Source organism: Rutidosis leptorrhynchoides, chromosome 8 (assembly GCF_046630445.1).
Source record: "Rutidosis leptorrhynchoides isolate AG116_Rl617_1_P2 chromosome 8, CSIRO_AGI_Rlap_v1, whole genome shotgun sequence".
Classification (NCBI taxonomy): domain Eukaryota; kingdom Viridiplantae; phylum Streptophyta; class Magnoliopsida; order Asterales; family Asteraceae; genus Rutidosis; species Rutidosis leptorrhynchoides.
Window position 1 is genome coordinate 295,457,007 of NC_092340.1, and position 21,114 is coordinate 295,478,120.

The 21,114-nt window shown below is 34.5% G+C and overlaps 1 protein-coding gene, 1 non-coding gene and 1 pseudogene across 3 annotated transcripts; 2 read left to right on the top strand and 1 right to left on the bottom strand.

Moving 5' to 3' along the window:
* The first annotated feature begins 743 nt into the window (after window positions 1-743).
* On the top strand, window positions 744-9,369 carry LOC139862265 (uncharacterized). Of its 2 annotated transcripts, XM_071850841.1 has the most exons (7): window positions 744-1,819; window positions 7,505-7,620; window positions 7,707-7,761; window positions 7,865-7,985; window positions 8,647-8,691; window positions 8,760-8,858; window positions 8,958-9,369. In XM_071850841.1, exons 1-7 carry the CDS (start codon window positions 1,760-1,762, stop codon window positions 9,137-9,139), a joined length of 678 nt encoding a protein of 225 aa, XP_071706942.1. In that variant the 5' UTR covers window positions 744-1,759; the 3' UTR covers window positions 9,140-9,369. The 2 variants fall into 2 exon arrangements, with proteins under 2 accessions (XP_071706942.1, XP_071706943.1); XM_071850842.1 differs by lacking the exon at window positions 8,760-8,858.
* On the top strand, window positions 9,187-10,494 carry LOC139864325 (pentatricopeptide repeat-containing protein At1g02150-like; annotated as a pseudogene).
* Window positions 10,495-13,895: 3,401 nt separating this feature from the next.
* On the bottom strand, window positions 13,896-13,998 carry LOC139865243 (U6 spliceosomal RNA). Its single transcript, XR_011764764.1, has one exon. It is a non-coding gene; the product is annotated as a U6 spliceosomal RNA (small nuclear RNA).
* Window positions 13,999-21,114: the final 7,116 nt, after the last annotated feature.

Sequence of the window (21,114 nt, forward strand, 5' to 3'; positions counted from 1 at the left end):
CTGGGTAAAAATAGTCATGCTATATATTTTTTTTGGCCTGGTTGGCCCTCTTCTATTCTGGTTATTACTGTAAAGTGTTGGCCTACTTAATAATTTCAAGCACATTGATTTATTTGACTTCTGACTTTTTGACATGCTCTCTATGTCAGCAACTAATTATTGTACACCTAAACTGTGAAAACGCATTGATGGTTACTTTTCATTAATTGACACTTCACAGCTTTTATTATAATATGTTGGTGCTTTTGGCTTCTAGATAGTGGAGGCACAGCTACTGTTTAGTGTTTAAATTATAAGACCTGAACTTTGATTTTTGTTGCTATTATTTGTAATCACATTCGATATTTGACAATCAAGTGAAGATGGCACTAGTTCTTTGTTAGTTTATCTGCTTCTTATGTTGTTTTTTAATCGAACTACGTTTCAAACCGACTTTGGAACTCACTTGCTCGGGCATTGTTTCACTTGAATTACAGCCGAGGTAGTGGCAGGATCAGCAGCATGGCTTGGCAGAGGCCTTTCTTGTGTATGTGCTCAGAGTAGAGAAGATGATCACCGCCAGTCATTTGATTTGACCCCTGCCCAGGTTCTGTTTCAGAACAATACTAGTAATGATAAAATTTTGATTTAGTTATTATAAACTATTACACGTCCAGACTATTTTTGAGGTTTTGTTATATTTAGTGTTGGATCTTCCTTGAACATAATAAAAAAGACCAATAATATCAAGCATGTAGATGGTCCTGGTTTTATATTGATTGTTGTTCGATTAATAGTGTTTGATCCAGGCAACGTTTTCAATATAACATTTTACATTTATAATCACCAAACAAGCCAAGAGTTAGTACTTAAGTTTGTAACAAGTAATCTGATATTAAATTCACGTGTAACGTCGAACATTGGTGATTATATTTGCAGTCACTGTTGTAAACGGCGTCCGTTGCGTCCGTTGCGGCGTTTTAGTGACTAAACCGTTTCGACCCCGTCCAGTTTTCTTATAAGCCGGTCAACGGTCAAAAGTCAGGTCAAATGCAGGAAATATTGGGTCAACGCCGGTCAAAAGTCAAAAATTCTGTTAAAATCGGTCATAAGTCGGTCAAATCAATCAAAGTTGACTTAGTTTAGTATTCCATTTTGTATTATATTAACGCTAATAGCAATTATAGGTACAAACTTGTCAACGAAGGTTTTTTAGCTCTAAAATATGTGTAAATATATATTTATATATATATAAGTCAACATTAGTCAACATCCGTTTCGACCCCGTCTCAGCTCCGTTTTTTCCGTTGCGACGTTTTGAGGTCGCTACCGTTTCAGCCCCGTCTCGCGTCTTTTTCAACCTTGCAGTTAATCTGATGTACATACATATTTTTAAATGAGGGTCCATGTGTGATAGAGGCCTGACCGTGCTAATATACACAGAAAATCGACATGTGTGTTTTAGTTTTAAATATAATAACTAATAAGTAAACTCTATGGCTTTTATATGGTTTGCGATGCATAATATTTTCAGCAATTGTTATATTGTTACATAAATATAACATAAATATATAAATATTTGATTTGATTGTGATACTTCTGTTTTCTGTTAAGCAAATAGGAGGATATTTTAATGAGGCTGCAAAATAGACTAGACATTGCTTATGATAGTTCAATTCCAGAACACCAGGTACATGCAGTACATATCAGTTATCTGCTATTACAGTGGTAATATTTGAATCGAAAGCAAACACGTTCTTGATGTGTGTATCACAACGAGATGGCAATTTCGGCCCATTTGCTTATGGGGTCAATTCGAGGCATCGGTTATCTCTATCAGGTTAAATGAAAAGTTATCTACAGAAACAAGTCTTCTAAATTCATTTCATGAAAATTGAATGTTAGTGAAACATGCTTTGTATAGTCATGTTTAACATGCTAATTTACTTATTGTTACAATACATAAGACATACGAATACACATTTAATGTTAGTAGGTAGTCGGTGCAATTAATGTAGTTAGTTGGGACGGTGCAATTAATGTAGTTAGTTGGATTGCTGCATTTATTGGGCAGTAAGGTCTTGTATCTCGGGTCTATAAATATCCTCGTTGTATCTTGTAAATTTGTATCAATTAAGAGAGATGAAATTACAGAGAGTTTAGATGTTTGTTTGTATCAATTAAGAGAGATGAAATTACAGAGAGTTTAGATGTTTGTAGATGTTAAATTACATGGTATCAGAGCGTACCTATGAGTGTTTGAGTTTGGTCTGTAAGTCACCACCACCACCATAACCACCCACTGTCAATATCACTTCTGTCTCCAAAATTGAACCATTTCGAAGTCACTTTCAGATCTCACCACCCCCGCCAAACGTCCTAGAAGGTCCCGAATTGTATATCTGAAAAATACGAAAAACTTCCGGCCGCCGTAAGCCATCCCACGCGCCGCCTACCACCGCCAGTCGCCGCCCACTCGCCGGCGCGTGAGGGCGCGTGGATATCTCTCCACCGCCGGTTCTCTTTTCCGATCATCAGTCTCGTGATTCCGATCATCTGTCCGGAAAATTTCTCCGATTGCTTGTAATTCTCTCTGTCGGTTTTTTTTTTCTTTTTGGTGGTTCTCTCTCTGTGTCTGGAGTCTCTCTTAAGTTGGAGGGTTCTCTTTCTATCTCTTAATATATTCCACTACTAACTAGTGTACGGTTTATATCCACTAGTAAGTGGAAATAAATATTTATTTATTTACCAAAAAAGCTTAAAGTATATCAACTTGCAGTCCCACCATCGATTTAAAGTATATCAGTATCTTTTAATATTTATTTTAAGCTATATTTTAATTTAATTTTATTTCAGAGAAAGAAAAAAAAAAAAAAAAAAAAAATGAGCGATGAAAAGAAAATAGATGGTAATTTAAGCGAGACTATTCCTATTGCAGCCCGTTTGACCGACAATAAACTTAATGGGTCTAACTTCTTTGAATGGAGTAAGACAATCCGTGTATATCTTAGGAGCATGGGAAAAGCTTCTCATCGTACTTCCGAACCTCCTAAAGATGATACACGGGATCTGTGGCTACAAAATGACGCCAGACTCTTTCTTCAAATTATGAATTCCATTGAATCTTCGGTTACTTCGTTGGTAAATCATTGTGAGTATGTAAAAGAGCTTATGGAGTATCTCGATTTTCTATATTCTGGAAAGAGCAATATCTCTAGAATATTTAATGTGTGCAAATCTTTTCATCGCGGTGAACAACACGATCGATCTTTAATGGCTTATGTTATGGAATTTAAGAAAACATATGAGGAGTTTAACTCTGTGATGCCTTTGAGTGCTGATATTAAGACTATGCAGACACAACGTGAGCAAGTAGCGGTCATGAGCTTTCTAACTGGTTTACGACCAGAACATGATGCTATTAAGTCCCAGTTTTTGAACGAGTCTACAATTCCCTCTCTTCAAGAAACATTTGCTCGTGTCCTCCGTCACGAGGATGTTAAAACACCTCAAGTTTCTGAGCACAACACTGCTCTTGTCAGTCGTGGAGGATTTAGAGGAGGAGGGAGGTCTCGTGGAGGCTATCGAGGAAGTTATCGAGGAAGTTATCGAGGAAGTTCAAGAGGAGGCCATACTGATAGAACAACGGAAGAACCCACTAATTCTGGTGTGGAGTGTTTTTATTGTCATGAACTTGGACATACTAAACGATTTTGCAAGAAATTGCAAACTCAAAATATGAGGAATAATCTTTCAGCACATGCTGCATCTTCAACTGTTGCAAATGGTGAATCTGTGAAACCTACTACTTCAACCGTTGCTTTTGCCGAAACAGGTAATGACACGTGTCTCTTATCATCAGCCTCCAAATGGGTCATTGATTCTGGTGCCTCAGATCATATGACAGGTAATAACCATCTTTACTCTGACTTCAATACACACTCATCGTATGTCACAATTGCAAATGGTACCACCTCCCCTGTTCTTGGTTCCGGCACTATCAACCTCACCCCATCTATATCTTTATCATCCGTTTTGTGTCTGCCTAATTTCTCATTTAACCTACTATCCATCAGCAAACTTACTCGTGACTTAAATTGTGTAGCCTTACTGTTTCCTGACTCTTGTATCTTTCAGGATCTCTCGACGAAACAGATTATTGGTAAAGGACGGGTATCTGATGGACTTTACATACTTGAAACTACAACAAAAATTCCCCGATCATTAGTTTGCTCAAAGTCATCCTCTCCTCTTATGATGCATTGTCGGTTAGGTCATCCTTCTTTACAGAATCTGAAGAAACTATGTTCTAAGTTTTCCGGTTTATCCTCTTTATATTGTGAGTCTTGTCAGTTCGCTAAGCATCAACGAGTCCACTTAAGTCCTAGAGTCAATAAGCGGGCTGCGTCCCCATTTGAATTAGTACATTCTGATGTTTGGGGTCCGTGTTCTGTGACATCAAAATCTGGTTTTAAATATTTTGTTACTTTTATTGATGACTACTCTCGTGTTACATGGCTTTATTTAATGAAAAGTCGCTCGGAAGTGTTTAATCATTTTTGTTCCTTTGTTGCTGAAGTAAAAACACAATTTCATACTTCTGTTCTAACTCTGAGAAGTGATAACGCAAAAGAATTTCTCTCAGAGTCTTTTAAATCATATATGCTACAAGAAGGTATCCTGCATGAGTCATCATGTGTTGATACACCAGCACAAAATGGGGTTGCGGAACGGAAAAATAGACACCTTCTTGAGGTGGCCCGAGCACTATTATTTCAAATGAATGTTCCAAAACCTTTTTGGGCTGATGCCGTATCAACTGCGTGCTTTCTTATAAATCGCATGCCGTCTGAAGTTCTTAATGGTGATATTCCATATAGTATTTTATTTCCTACAAAATCCTTGTTTCCAATCGAGCCTAAGATATTTGGTAGCACTTGTTTTGTTCGAGACACCCAACCTCACCTAACCAAATTAGATCCTAAATCTATTAAGTGTGTCTTTCTAGGATACTCTCGTCTTCAGAAAGGGTATAGATGTTTTTCACCAACTCTCCAACGCTATGTTGTTTCCAGAGACGTCACATTTCAAGAAGAATTACCGTTCTTTCCTACAACCATTTCTCGCAATCATGAGGAGAGTGATGACTTATTGAGATATAGCATGGAAGTTCCCACACCAGATCCCACACCAGATCCCATACCAGATCCCACACCAGATCCCACACCAGATCATACACCAGATCCCACACCAGAGCCCACACCATCAGAACAAACTGACCATTTTCAATATATATACAGTCGACGACCCCGTCCTACATCAGTGCCCGCTCCTGAGCCACAGTCATCGTCGGTAGATCCTCCCGGTGAGTCACCGAGTAATGTTTCTAGTGATATTCATGATACCCAATCTTCCGATTCTGATTCTGATATACCGATTGCTCTTCGAAAAGGTAAACGTAAGTGTACTTATCCTATTGCTTCCTTTGTCTCTTATGATAAATTGTCCGTCTCTTCTCGTGCTTTTGTTGCCACTTTAGACTCTGTCTCCATTCCGAAAACTGTTGGTGAAGCTTTGGCTCATTCTGGATGGCGTGCTGCTATGATTGAGGAAATGAATGCACTCGATCATAATGGCACCTGGGCATTAGTTAACTTACCTGTTTCTAAAAAGGCAATTGGTTGTAAGTGGGTCTTCACGGTAAAGGTTAATCCTGATGGTTCTTTGGCACGGTTGAAAGCTCGTTTAGTTGCTAAGGGATATGCTCAAACATATGGGGTGGATTATTCTGAGACCTTTTCTCCTGTTGCTAAACTCACATCTATCAGATTATTCATTTCTTTAGCTGCTACATATCAATGGACACTTCACCAACTTGATGTGAAAAATGCTTTTTTACATGGAAATTTGCAAGAAGAAGTCTATATGGAGCAACCACCTGGGTTTGTTGCTCAGGGGGAGTCTGGCAAAGTATGCAAATTACGAAAAGCAATTTACGGTTTGAAGCAATCTCCTCGTGTCTGGTTCGGAAAATTCAATGCGGTAGTTAGAAACTTTGGCCTAAGAAGAAGTGCATATGATCACTCCGTATTCTTCGCTTCATCAAACTCTGGGTGCATCTTGCTTGTTGTTTATGTGGATGACATTGTAATTACTGGGAGTGATAAAGAAGGAATTCACAAGTTAAAAACATTCTTAAGTACTCAATTTCAAACGAAGGACCTTGGTCCTTTGAAATATTTTCTCGGTATTGAAGTCTCTCGAAATAAAAGAGGTATTTTCTTATCTCAGAGAAAGTATTGCCTTGATGTGCTCAGTGATTCTGGGATGATTAATGCAAAAACTTGTGAAACACCAATGATACCTAGTATAAAGTTAAAAACTGACGAAGGAGAACTTCTTATGAACCCAGAAAAATATAGAAGGATTGTTGGCAAGCTAAATTATCTTACACTCACCCGTCCTGATATTGCTTTCCCGGTGAGTGTTGTTAGTCAGTTCTTGTCATCTCCGAGAACCTCACATTGGGATGCTGTCACTCATATCTTAAAGTACTTAAAAGGTATACCTGGTCGTGGTCTTTTATACCAGAATCATGGTCATCACACTATTGAGGGATTTTCTGATGCTGATTATAATGGTGATCCTGCAACTAAACGCTCTACAACTGGTTATTGTGTCTTTGTTGGAGGAAATCTTGTATCTTGGAAAAGTAAGAAACAAAATGTGGTATCTCGTTCAAGTGCGGAATCTGAGTATCGAGCCATGGCCCAGACAACTTGTGAACTTATTTGGGTTCGTAACCTTCTTAGCGAGATTGGTTTTGCTCAGTCCGAACCAATGAATCTGTGGTGTGATAACAAAGCAGCTATTCATATTGCAAGCAACCCCGTTTTCCATGAAAGGACCAAACATATTGAAGTTGACTGTCATTTTACTCGAGAAAAGTTAGAAGAAGGAATTATTCAAACACCTCATATCAAAAGTAATGAACAGTTGGCTGACTTATTCACCAAAGCATTACCTAGAAATTGTATCCGTCAGTTTTGTGACAAGCTGGGCATGATCAATATCTATGCTCCAGCTTGAGGGGGAGTGTTACAATACATAAGACATACGAATACACATTTAATGTTAGTAGGTAGTCGGTGCAATTAATGTAGTTAGTTGGATTGCTGCATTTATTGGGCAGTAAGGTCTTGTATCTCGGGTCTATAAATATCCTCGTTGTATCTTGTAAATTTGTATCAATTAAGAGAGATGAAATTACAGAGAGTTTAGATGTTTGTTTGTATCAATTAAGAGAGATGAAATTACAGAGAGTTTAGATGTTTGTAGATGTTAAATTACACTTATTAAAGTTAAATTGTTTAGGGAAAAGAATTTTTTGGGTCGCAACATATACAAGACATTACCCTAATTGAATTATTACCCAAACTGCCTCTTCTAGTATCATTGACTGGTCATACTTTTGAATGTACACAAATGTTTGTCTCTCATATTCTGATTTACTTGTTCTCTTTAGGAAGCATTAAGGATATTGTGGAAAGCTTCGTTTCCTCAAATGGAGCTTCATGGTCTAATATCTGAGCAATGGAAGGAAATGGGATGGCAAGGAAAAGATCCTTCCACTGATTTTCGGTAAATTACAGTTTTTGTTCTAATTTAGATTTAACATTGAACTTTTCTTTTTATTCATATTCTAACGACCTGAAATTCCATTACAGGGGTGGTGGGTTTATCTCATTGGAGAACTTATTATATTTTGCCAGATATTACCTGGTACGTGCCTTCTATTTTTAATACATCTGATGGTTTTTGATTAATTGCAGTTGATCCATTTCAGTCATACTTTTTGCTGTAAAGTTACTACAATTTTATGCAGAAATCATTTCAAGATCTTCTTCGAAAGCAGGAAGGTGACCGGTCCATGTGGGAATATCCTTTCGCTGTTGCTGGTGTCAATATCACATTTATGCTTATTCAGATGTTGGACCTTGAATCAGGTTTGATAAATGTTAAATGTTCATCTATTAAACTTAACCATGTAAACTCTATGCTTGATTATAATTAATCATGTTTCTTTTTGAGTGAAATTGTTTAAAATCACTGTAATTATTATTTCATAATAAAGCCACTGAAGTTGTTTCTGCTTTGTCTCCTACTAGAAATGGTAAACTTTTACTGGTTAAAAAAAGTTGGGCGGGGCAGGGATTCATAAGTATTAAAAATCATTATAGATACATAATACATATAGATACATAATACATATGATTCATAATACATATGATTTTGGATATAACTTCTATCATTTTAAAAATCATATGTATTATGTATCTATAATGATTCAGGAGCTGGAAAATACTTTTTATACTCTTTTAGGGATCAAAGACAACGTCATTGACCCATTCATAAGTAAACGGGTCAAAATTGCTTCCTTTTGTTGAACCCCCCAGATACAAACCTGTATGTCTTATGATTTTTGATGTCTTCAAAAGGGTAATATTCTGATTTACGGACTACGTTGTCATGCCAAGTATACCTTTAAGTAAAGTTTGAATGCTATGTTATTAATATCTTTTTCAAAATCATTCGTGTATCTAAAAGAGGTATGCTCTGTTTCTTGGTTAAGTAGTATAGTGTGATAACAATGTTTCGTCTGTGCAGTAAAACCACGGACTTTGGTTAGAGCGACCTTAAAATTTCTTTCAGGTATGCACTCCTATCGAGCTCTTTTTTTTTCTTTTTTCTTTTTTCATGCTTCCATGTTTAATGGACAGATAATGAATCAGTGTTTGATCTCCTATATTGTATCGCCTACAAGTTAATGGATCACCAGTGGCTTGACATGCGTGCATCTTACATGGATTTCAATATATGTATCTTCGTTCCTATACAACGACCATGTTTAAGTTATCTGGATTTTTCTTTAATTTTCAGCTTTCTATTTGAGGTAACATCTTTGTTCTTAAATGCAGGTTGTGATGAAATCAACACGACATCAGCTGGAAACAGAACTTTTGAAAGAAGACATAACACGACTCGAAGACTTACCCTCCTACACACTTCTTACCGAATGACCATTTGTTCGCTTCAACATTTATTAGTTGCAAGGTACCAAGATTTACTCGGTCCGCGATCAAGTGGCACTAGAATTTAGACGGTGTTACACCCAATTATTAGCATTATAGCATATCGATATGGCGCATGAGTAGTAGTAGTTGCTAACTATCGTGAAGGTGTGAAAAGATCTCTATAAATCTGCTTTATGAATACGAAAACGAAGTAAAGAAATAAGACTCCTAGAAATTGTTTGTATCACTGTTACTGTGCCCAATGGTTTGGTTCAAATCTTCACATAAAAATGCCAAAGTGATCTTAATATATGTATATGATTAATGGCAAGAGTTAGAAATTAGTTGTGTTGGATCAAATCCCAATTACCACCACACCCACAACCCATTTCCCCATCATCATCACAAATTCTTTATAATTCTCATTTGGGTTTAAGTTTTCACCCCTGAAAACATCCAAATTTAATTCCTTATTCATAAAATAACAATCTTTATCATCATTATCATCAGTTTCTAAGGTACACACTTATGGAACAGTGGACTATGAGAATAAGCCTGGAACAGTAGTAAATTGGAAATATATCTACAAGAGGATTTCTTTATTGGGTAATCCTGAAATGGGTGCTACTGTGGTTTTGAATCAGTGGGAAAATCAAGGGAAAAAAAATTACAAAATGGAAACTTGTAGAATTGTTAAGGAAATGAGGAAATATGGGCGTCATAAGCTTGCTCTGGAGGTATGTTTGAGTTTTAATTTTTGTTTATGTGTTATTTGAATGAATATATCTACTATGAAATTGTAATTGGGTTATTTGGGAGTAATTGTTGTTCTGGCCATGTTTAAAAGTGTGCAAGTTTTTAGGTGCTTATTGCTTCAAAAGGTTTGTTTAAACTAAGCACCACTTCAGTAGTTTTAGGGGAGACAATGTGTTTTTCCTCTAAAATAAACAAAAAAACATAATTTAATGGAGAAAACGTATGTACGGGGGGGCCCTTTTTAATGCTTATGTTCGTGCTAGGAAGGTCAAAAAGGCTGTCTTTATTAGTCGAAATGAAAAAGAAAGATTACGCTAGCCACGCACTACCATATAACGTCACGATGACTCTCTACATGAACCTTAAAAATCAAGAAAAACTTGAAGCCCTAGTTAACTAAATGATGCAAAACAACATCAATTTGGATTTATATACGTATAATATATGGATGTCGTCTCGTGGGTCCCAAGGATCTATTGATGAAATGGAGGAAGTATTTGAAAAGATGAAACTTGATGTGTCGATTAATCCAAATTGGACTACTTATAGCACAATGGCTTCTTTGTATATTATGAAACGTGTGTTTGAAAAAGGTGAAGATTGTTTAAGAAAGATTGAAACTTTAATCACGGGTTGTGATCTTATTCCTTATCATTATCTTTTAAGTCATTACCGTCCTTTCTAAACCATAACTCAGGGTACAATATTCGCATCTTCTTCTTCTTCTTCTAAAAAAAGTTCTAGATATCGACCATCCTTTCTAAACCAGAATTCTCCTCCGTTTTCCAGATGCAACGATTCAATATTCGCATCTTCTTCTTCTTCATCTTCATTGTTCTCTAAATCATAACCGCCATATTCAAATAAATCGTCCAAACCATCCACAAGATCATCATCATCATCGGTCTCAATTAAACTGTCATCATCTTCGTTAATTAAGGTAGTTCCATCACTAAAAACATTTATGACATCATTCCTTATTTCCCGCCTCATCCATTCCCCATTCTTAACTAAATCCAACAATAAATCTTTTATTACCAACGAATCATCCTTCTTCAAAAGCGAACCTTTTTCATTATACCCCTCAACCAGAAACACCGAATCCCGTTGACCTTTTACGCTCACGTAAAACAATTCTGGATGCCTTAACAACATAGCTCTTAATCTATTTGACAGACCAAATTCTTTTCTAAAATGTGTTAAATGATCAACTAGCGTTCGTTTTTCAACCGTCATACTTAATATCTCCCTAACTACATCACAAGCCCTTTTTCCGACTTCATAGACTCTTTCGCACACTCTTCAACTTGCGTACGATACCGGCTTTACATCTTTTATGAAGTTATAAATTTAATAGGCGACTGAGCGGTTGCCCCCTAATTACTAGACCGACATGCTATAATAATTCCATAAACACCTAGCGAAGATATGTCAAACAAATAAAGTAACCCAGCATTGAGTTCACCTTCCCGTTTCCATTCTTCTTTCTCTTTCGACTTCGCTTCTTCTGCTCTGGTTCTGGCCGAGAAGTCAACTTCCTTCTGGTTTTAATTATTAAAATACACGATTGGCTAAGTAATTTACGAAGCCCAGTATAATTTTTATGTTTTTTGACTTCTTTTACATAAGAGACGTTCAACTCCTAACTCATTTGCAAAGTGCTTCCTAAATTTTAGCAACATTTATGTATCTACTAAGATTACGACTAACCTGTAACTACTAATACCAGATGCTACTATAAATGTTGAAAACGTCGCTGGTGAAAAACGCTACACTACTCATGTAAATAAACATGAACGTTCAAACCATCAATGCACAAATTCGCAGCATCACACGGACTGCCACCTCGTTATTAAAAGTCGATAGGTTGTATAAAGTAACTTTGCTAACGTCGTACTGACGCCCGCGTGACATCACCATAATTATTATTATTATTATTTTTTTTTTTAAATAACTACTCATTTCCTTTTTCTTTTGTGTTCCTTATAAAACCTTTTTATTTTCTTATATATTGTAATATTTACCATATATTACTAATGGACCGCGCGTGCGATAAATCGTTTTTCGCCATACATTACAATACGCATAGGGAAGAATGCTAAATGCTTGTCATTATTTAGGCAATTATAACACAAACTAGTTTAAGGACCCGTGGACTCACGGGTTTGTTGAATAAAAAAATTTAAATATACGTGCATAGCTACCATTGTTGTTAAAGAGATATGTGATTTAAATTAATACTGATGATCTAAACCAAATTTTAATTTAATTTTAAAGATATATTCTTAATAAAACAAATAAAGAGGATCACAGATAAAATGCTAAATATAATTCTATTTTTAGTTTAATAAAATTTTTATAGATGTGATGGATTTATTACATCTGACTTTATATAAATTTATTATTTTATCTAATATAATAAAATTTTAACATATATATATATATATATATATATATATATATATATATATATATATATATATATATATATATATATATATATAGTACTTGTTTGTTGTGAAAGATTAATTCTTTTATCATATAAAGAATAATATCATACTTAACAGAATTTTTGATATAGAATTAAAAATATAACAATTGAAATGTCAAAAACCCGTGTAAAATTACAAACATGTATCTTATGTTAAATATAAAATGAAAAATATCGAACGAACAAAGTTATCCACCAGCGAAAATATGAAAAAAGTTGTGATACATAATGATCAATAAAATATATAATGGTAGATAAAATTTAAGAAATGATTTTAACTAGTTATCGAACCCTCGCTTCACGCCGGGGGTCCGGTTTTCAATGTATTTTATTGCGTTTAGTAAAATTATTTTGTGGCTAACGATGATGTCGTTGAAGCGCAACTCGAGTCGAAATAAAAGGTATAACCCGTGAGAGATTTAAATGTTATTTTAAATTAACAATATATGTGCATCTCCGTGTTTCGCTATGGAATTGCCGACTTTTAAAAATTTAACCCAAAATCAACGTGTATGAAAAGTACCCCAAATATTTAGTGTTTTTTAAAAAGCGTCCGTTTTGCGTATAGCTAGTGACATTGTGTTCCTAAAATTATTTCGAGTTTAACGATGGTGTCGGAAAAATTTAACTCGTTGCGAGCGAAAAGATATGACCCGTTGAATATTTGGGTGGAGTTTATTTAAGATTTTTTTATGAAAATGGTTAATTGACACTTTACCCCCTGTTTGGGGGGTCGATTTGAATTTTTCAAAAAGTGTGGGGGGCGTTGTTGGTAAAATGAAAGTTAGTTAAAATTTAAAAAAAAGGTGAAAAGTCGAAAATGTCCCTGGTTACTATTCATAACTTTTATCTATTAGTTAATATGTAAATTCTCAGGGTTTTTTTTACCATATTTAATTATTCTAACGTTTTTTGTTTTGTTTAGATTTCGTGAATTAGTTAAAAAAAAAAGTTTGTTGATTGTATTGCCTTATTTGAATTGAGGAGTTAAAACAATTAAAGTCATTTAAATTAGACAAAAGTTATTTATCTATTTTTATAAAGTTTCTAATTAAAAATTATAGTAATTATTTTAATTCTCAGGGTTTTTCTTACCATATTTAATTATTCTAACGTTTTTTGTTTTGTTTAGATTTCGTGAATTAGTTAAAAAAGTTTGTTGATTGTATTGCCTTATTTGAATTGAGGAGTTAAAACAATTAAAGTCATTTAAATTAGACAAAAGTTATTTATCTATTTTTATAAAGTTTCTAATTAAAAATTATAGTAATTAAATTAATAGATGATATATGACATCGGCACAAGTTCTCACATCGCAACACGTGTCAAGCCCTTTGTTTCAGATGACATCATCAAGTTAGCATTTTAATATATAGTATAGATTTATTACTGTTAATGCAAGGAAAAAAGTAAAAAACAAATTACTAATAATGAACACTAATAAAATATTTTACCATAAAATAAATTACTCATAACCTTAAAAGAAAAATATTTAAAACTTTTACAAAAACAAATGACCTCTGTAAAAAATTTATCCTTCCAATAAAACAGAAAAATAGTGAAATACTCATATACAAAAAAATCATAATTAAAAAATTAAAATATAAGATTTCTTGATTAGTGCGTGTCATCCTTGCTCAGGGGCCATGCTAATCTTCTCTGTATCGTTACAATTTTACCGGATGTCCCCGAAGGGACAAAATAAAATATAAGAAAGGAAGAAATAAAGGAAAAAGAAAGGAAGGAATAATAACATGGGAGTTTGGAAAAATCGTCGTGCTGAAAAACGCTACACCACTCATGTAAACAAATATGAACGTTCAAACCATCAATGCCCAAATACGTAGCATCGCGCTGACCCCCCACCTCTGTAACGCGCTGATCCAGAAACACTCTTTAGCCGCGGCGCGCAGCTTTTTGCTTGGCGCGCATAATGAGCTGACAACATGTATCGTGATTTTGATGTTTTTAAGGGTACATTGGTCTTTTTGCTAGAGTGGCGGGTTTGAGGCCACAAAACTGATCCAGCCTTATCCTTATCTCATTTCATCCTCATTTCACTCAAACACTTTCACTTAGAGAGATAGAGAGAGAAATCCTAGAGAGAGAATTCTTAAATCTAGGAAGAAGAAGCTAAATCTCATCATTTGAAGCTTTGAACTTGTTGAATCCACTTGCTGACTACGTTGTGTTGTTGTGGTAAGTTCCAAATTCGATATCTATTGTTTAATTTGGGTTATGGTTAGGGTTTTGGTCTAAGTGTTGGGTGTAACCTTTGTTAATTGGGATTTTTGGGCAAGATTGTTGTACATAAACCCAAAGATTCATAATCTAGGGTTTGAAGATGTAAATTGGGGTTTGTGAGTCTTAAATTGTTGTTGAGTCACTAGCACACTTATGTGCTAGTGCAATGGGTGTTGTTAGGGTTCATGATTGACCCAAATGTGGGTGTTAACCTTAAAATGGGTCAAATGGGTGTTGTGTGACCCAACTAGCAAGATGAGGATTTAATTACATAAAACTTGTATTATATAGTGTATTTGGACTATAATCACTAGGTATTAGTGATTTGTGATAGTCTGAGCCTATTGTGGGTGTTAGTAGTACAAATGGGTCATAATTGCACTATGGCTCTTAATTACACTAAGGATTATGAGTTGGTATGTAGTCCAACTTGTTTGTGTGATTAATTGTATGATTAAGGTAATAGGTACACTACATTGAAGCTTGCGGGATTTTGGGTTTTAACTTTCACCAAAGTGATAAGGTGAGTGGAATAATTATACGTGTATGTATATGGTGTATTTACTTGTGTGAGATGCGATGTGGGTTTAAAGTTCGGGTATTGATACCACATCGTGTTGGCATGAGATGAGGGTTTAAAGTTCGGGCTTCGATACCTTATCATCATGTGTACGTGGGCTTGAAGTGTGGGTTTAACATTCATGCATCGATACCACATTTCACGTGACGGGTGGGTTTAAATTTCGGGCGTCGATACCACCCAGGGGTTAGTGATGCAAGGCGTATCTACACTAATGGATGTTGCGAATACCGATAGTCATTCGCGAGTACCATTCCCTTGTGCTATTGGTTAACCATGGTTATGTATTGGTAGTATTAGCATGTTATATTGTGATGGTTATATGGTATTGGTAATGCTAGCTTGTGACGTGTTGAGGACTTTTAGCTTTGTACATTGAGATTGTATGCTAATTAACTTGCTAGCTGATGTTATGCGAGGTGTATATAAAATAGCTTTATTTTTACAACTAAATACTATTAAATACGATACAATTTTACACAAGATATTTATTTATTTATAGAATGGATATACTTAAACCTTGCTACAACACTTATAGGCAGTGTACCTAATCGTACAGTAGTGTAGTTTTTAGTAAGTCCGGTTCGTCCACAGGGAATCTTTTAAACAAAGCTTAACGCTATATTAGTTTTAATTTATAAAAATACAAATATATATATAAGTAATATTATTATTATAAAGGGGGGTTTTTACCGTTTAATGACCGGTTTGTCGATTTTTAAAACTTTAGTCGCAGTTAAAACCTAATGTAAAATATTAAATAAATAAAAGACTAAATTTAAAGCGTAAAGTAAATAACGATAATGAAATTGCGATTAATAAAAGTGCGATAAAATAAAATTACGATAATTAAAAAGTACGATAATTTAAAAGTGCAATTAAATACAATAACAATAAATAAAAGTGCGATAATTAAAAGTGCAATTAAATATAAAATAAAGGAAATTAAATATGAAATAAAAGAATTATGCTTATTTAAACTTCCGTAATCATGATGTTTGACGTGTTGATTTTTAGTTTTATGCCCATGGGTTAATTGTCCTTTGTCCTGGATTATTTAATATGTCCGTCTGGTTTTTGTCCATAACAGTCCATCAGTCATAAATATAAAGTGCGAGTATCCTCGTCAAATTATCCTTATACCCGAAGTTAAATATTCCAACTAATTGGGGACTTAAACTGTAACAAGGTTTTATTACTTTGTTTAATAATTACACCAGGTTATCGACTGCGTGTAACCCAAGGTTTTAATACTTTGTTATCAATTATGCCAAGTGTCCTTGTACATAATTTCACCCATGTTTTAATAATTCTAGTGACTATTAATCCATTCCCGTGTCCGGTTAAATGAACGATTATTCGTACATATAAATACCCCGCCCATCGTGTCCGATCGAGTGTATATGGTTATTTATAGGGACGTCCAATTGTATATCTTTATATTAAAATTAACAAACTATCATTTAGTTAAACAAATATAAAGCCCATTAATAGCTCATAGTCTAATTTCCACAAGTGTCGTTCTTTTGTCCAAACCCCAATTATGGTACAAAGCCCAATTACTCAATTTTAGTAATTAGCCCAACATCATGATTACTTCGTTTTAAATAAGCATAATAATAACTTAGCTACGAGACATTAATGTAAAAAGGTTGAACATAACTTACAATGATTAAAAATAGCGTAGCGTTACACGGACAGAATTTCGACTTACACCCTTACAACATTCGCTAACATACCCTTATTATTAGAAATTAAAATTAAAATTAAAATTAAAATTAAAATTAAAATATATATATATATATATATATATATATATATATATATATATATATATATATATATATATATATATATATATATATATATATATATATACGTTGATAGAGAGATTGATAAAAGGATATATAAAACGTTCAGAATGCGTTAGCTTTTATAGGCACTTTTAGAATTTGGGGCTCCGCGAGTCGCAGCCCATTTGCTCTTAGAACTCCGCGAGTCGCGGAGATATCGGATCCAGCTCACACCTTTTGGATTTTTGTTTGCCGACGTTTTATTATATAAATATAATATATATATATATAATTTATATAATTAATTATATATTATATTATATTTATATACATAGTTAACTTGTAATTTTTAGTCCGTTGCGTCGAGCGTTGAGAGTTGACTCTGGTCCCGGTTCCGGATTTTCGAACGTCCTTGCGTACAATTTAATATCTTGTACTTTGCGTTTTGAATCTTGTACTCTTGTAATTCTGAGACGTTTCTTATCAATAATTGGAACCACTTTGATTGTACTTTGTACTTTTGAGCTTTTTGGCCGTTTGCGTCTTCAATTCGTCGAATCTGTCCGTTGTCTTCACCTTTTATTATTTAAACGAATATCACTTGTAAATAGAACAATTGCAACTAAAATCTTGTCTTTCTTGAGGAATAATGCTATGAAATATATGTTCGTTTTTAGCATTATCACTAGCATGTATGCGGTATTTGTGTAAGTGTTTGCAAGTAAGTAGATTATATATGTATATGTATAATTGTTGCATTCACTAAGCATTATGCTTACCCTCTTATTGTTTACTCTTTTAGTTACAGGTGCGGATAAGGGCAAGGGTGTGCTTTTAGAATAGACGACTCCCTCTTATGTTTGTGCTAGAGGATGCTTTTGGATTTCGACCTAGGTTTGGGTAGTTTAACTACAAACACCATGCTCGTCTTTTGTTTGAAACTTAAACTCGTTTGGTCAAAATTAATGTTTTGAGTTGTATGGGTCGTTGTACCCTTATGTAAACTTGTAATCATTTGACGTGTGTAAACTTTGAAGGTCGTTAAACAAGTTATAGTCTAATGAAATTTGCATCAGTGAAAATGGGTTGAATAGTGTTTAAAAGGAGCTCATATCAGTTCATGGAGTGGGGCGCGCCGTGCAGTTCTTTGCGCAACGTGCAAATGCGCGGGAACTGGCCATCAGGTCTGGCATTGAATTCTGATCTGAAAAGCCTTTATAAGGCGCGCCGCGCAGCCATTTACTCACCGCGCAAATGTGCCTGTTTCTAAACTGTAAAAAGAAAGAAAAAAAAAAAATACAAAGCGTCTTTTCTCGTAAAGTGTATTGAGTCATTACAACCTCATTATTAGTAGCCGATGGGTTGTGATTAGTAACTTTAGTGACGTCATACTGATGCCTATGTGATATCACCATAATTATTTCTTTTCAACATAACTACTCATTTTCTTTTTCTTTTGCTTTTCTTATTAAAACATTTTTCTTTTCCTATATACTGTAATATTTACTATATGGTACTACTGAACCGCGTGTTTCAGTCGCAGTCGTAAATCGTTTTAGCACTACGCATACCGAAGATTGGAATAATACTAAATGCTTATCATTATTTACACAATTATAACACAAACGTATTATTGTTGATGCAAACAAAAGATTAAAAATAAATTACTAAAATGGACATTAATAAAATATTTTACCCACAAAATAAATCACTTATAACCTTGAAAGAAAAACATTTAAAACATTTTAAAAAAATAAACTTTCCAGAAAAAATATCCTTCCACCGAAACAGAAAGATAATGAAATACTCATATAAAAAAACCATAAGTAAAAAGTAAAAATATAAGAAAGGGAGATATAAAGGAAAAAAATAAGAAGGAATAATAAGAGGCGGTGTAGGGGGAAAAATAGTCAGCTGAAGGTTTGAACCTTAGCCTCTATAAGGTGGTAAAGTGGCTTGATAACCAACTATACTATGGTTACGATTAATTTTATCTCTTATATACAATACAAATTGTTTAAAAGATATAGTGTTCTCTAATATAGGTTGGCGTGAATACTACATAAGCGAAAGTACTATTCATTATTTTTCTTGTTTTAGTAGAAGGATAAATAAATAAATAAATAGCATATAAGTTGTAAAAAGTAATTTTAATGATGTCGTATTGACGATAACATAACATAATGTTCGCCCCTCAACTTGAGTCCGGCAAGTAATTTATTTGGAATCAATTTTAGGATATGGTAGCCTCATGGTCGAGTCCGTTTCAGGAGGCTATCGATCTGGTCAATATGGCAAAATTTCAATGGCTTATTAGTTTTCTCGGGATTATTAGACCAACATTTATCCTATGGCTCATCTTTTCTTGCATTGTCTGTGGTTCTTCAACATTTAGTCGCACTTTTCAATTGGTGGAATTTTAGACGGGTGATTTCGTGAGATTTGATTCATTTGGGATGTCAATCCGATTGCTTAGGCACATCACTTAGTTTTGTCCATTATTTTTGTTTCATATATTTGTTGTTCTGCATCTTGCACTATGTCATCAATTTGATGAAGCGGTTTTGTTTATTTATACATCGTTTCTTTTTAGCAAAAAAAAAAAAAAAAAAAAAAAAAAAAATTGTAGTCACCCAATAAAAGTATTTTTTAATAACTACTCATTTTCCTAATTTTCTTTTCATTTCCTTATTAAAAACCTTTTCATTTTCTTTTATTATATAATATCATGTTATACGGAGTACTATACTACTCCCTCTAGTCCAATTTATTATCCACTATTTTATTTTAAGACGTTCCAAATTAAGTATTTACTTTTATTTTCAATCAATTAGAAATGATGCACCATCCTGTAAAACTCTCTCAACATCGGTCCACGAGCCAAACGGCACTGTACTGGAATTTTCAAATCCAATCCCTATTCCGTTCATCTTCTTCTCCTCCGACGATGAATAAACCTAACTTCAAACCCACTTACCCAAACAACATACCAGTTCATTTCAATTTGCAACCTAACCCCAATTTCAACCACTCTAAGAAACCCAATTCTCCTTTTCAAAAGAAATCGACTGTGTTCATTGGAGGTATTTCAAAATCTTCCAATCAATAATCCATCTCAAACGCCTTTAGCCTGTTCGGTTCAATCCAAGGTATAGCATGGAAGACGGGATGTAGTTTTGCATTCGTTAAATTCGATGAGGTGACATCGGCTTCTAAGGCCATTTACGCTATGAATATGACTAGGTTGAATGGCAGAATCATTCATGTGGGTTATGCAAAGAAGGAGATGGTAGTTAACATTTTCAAAAAAACGCAACAGGATAAAAAAGATGTAAAGGCCAGCAAAAACATCTACTTGATTGTTAACACAGAGGTACGTAACAAGATGAAATTATCTGCACTTATCATTGACAGAAACCCTATTAAGCCACTCAAGCTTTTTAAATGGCTACGAAGTAGAAATATTTCAATTGTTTCAGTCTCAACGTGGGGTGTGTTTGGCTTTATTGTTGAATGTAAAGATCCAGAAAGTTTTCAGAGGATGATTATGGGCCCGACTAGGAACAATTTAGAATTCTTAATGGTTCAGCCCATAGACCAACGTTTCTTAAAATTCTCTAGGTTTACCCGTTTGGAAATTAAAGGAATTCCTTTCGAATTCTCTTCCATCGATTCAGTTAATTTGGTTGCAGGCGATTTGGGTAAAGTTATTTGGGTTGATCCAAAATCAACAGGGTTGAAACACGCTGAATCATTGTTTGCCCTAGTTGAAGTGGACGACCCCGTTCCAATTAATCAATTCGTCACTGTTATGCTTTCTGATACTGTTTCATGTCGCGTTTGGGTTCAAGAATTCAACGAAAGGGTAACTATTGAAGCTGTTATCGACGAGGTGATCGATGAATATAATTCCCTTATTCATCCTAATCAAAACCCTTTATCCCCTTCAATTGAAAAAGATCAATTTGATAATCCAATTAATTTCAGTAATGTTGACTCCCCAGTTATCTGTTCTTGTCCAGCAGTTATTAACCCAGGAGAGGTTAACCAAAAACACGTGGACCCCACTTGTAATAAGGCCGTTGAGTTTTGCACTCCTGTTAGAAAATCAAACGATGTAGTTGTGAATGAGGTGTCCAATTCTAACCAAGTTTCCTCTTCAGGAGTCAAAACCAAAAAAGCAGAATTGCATAATAC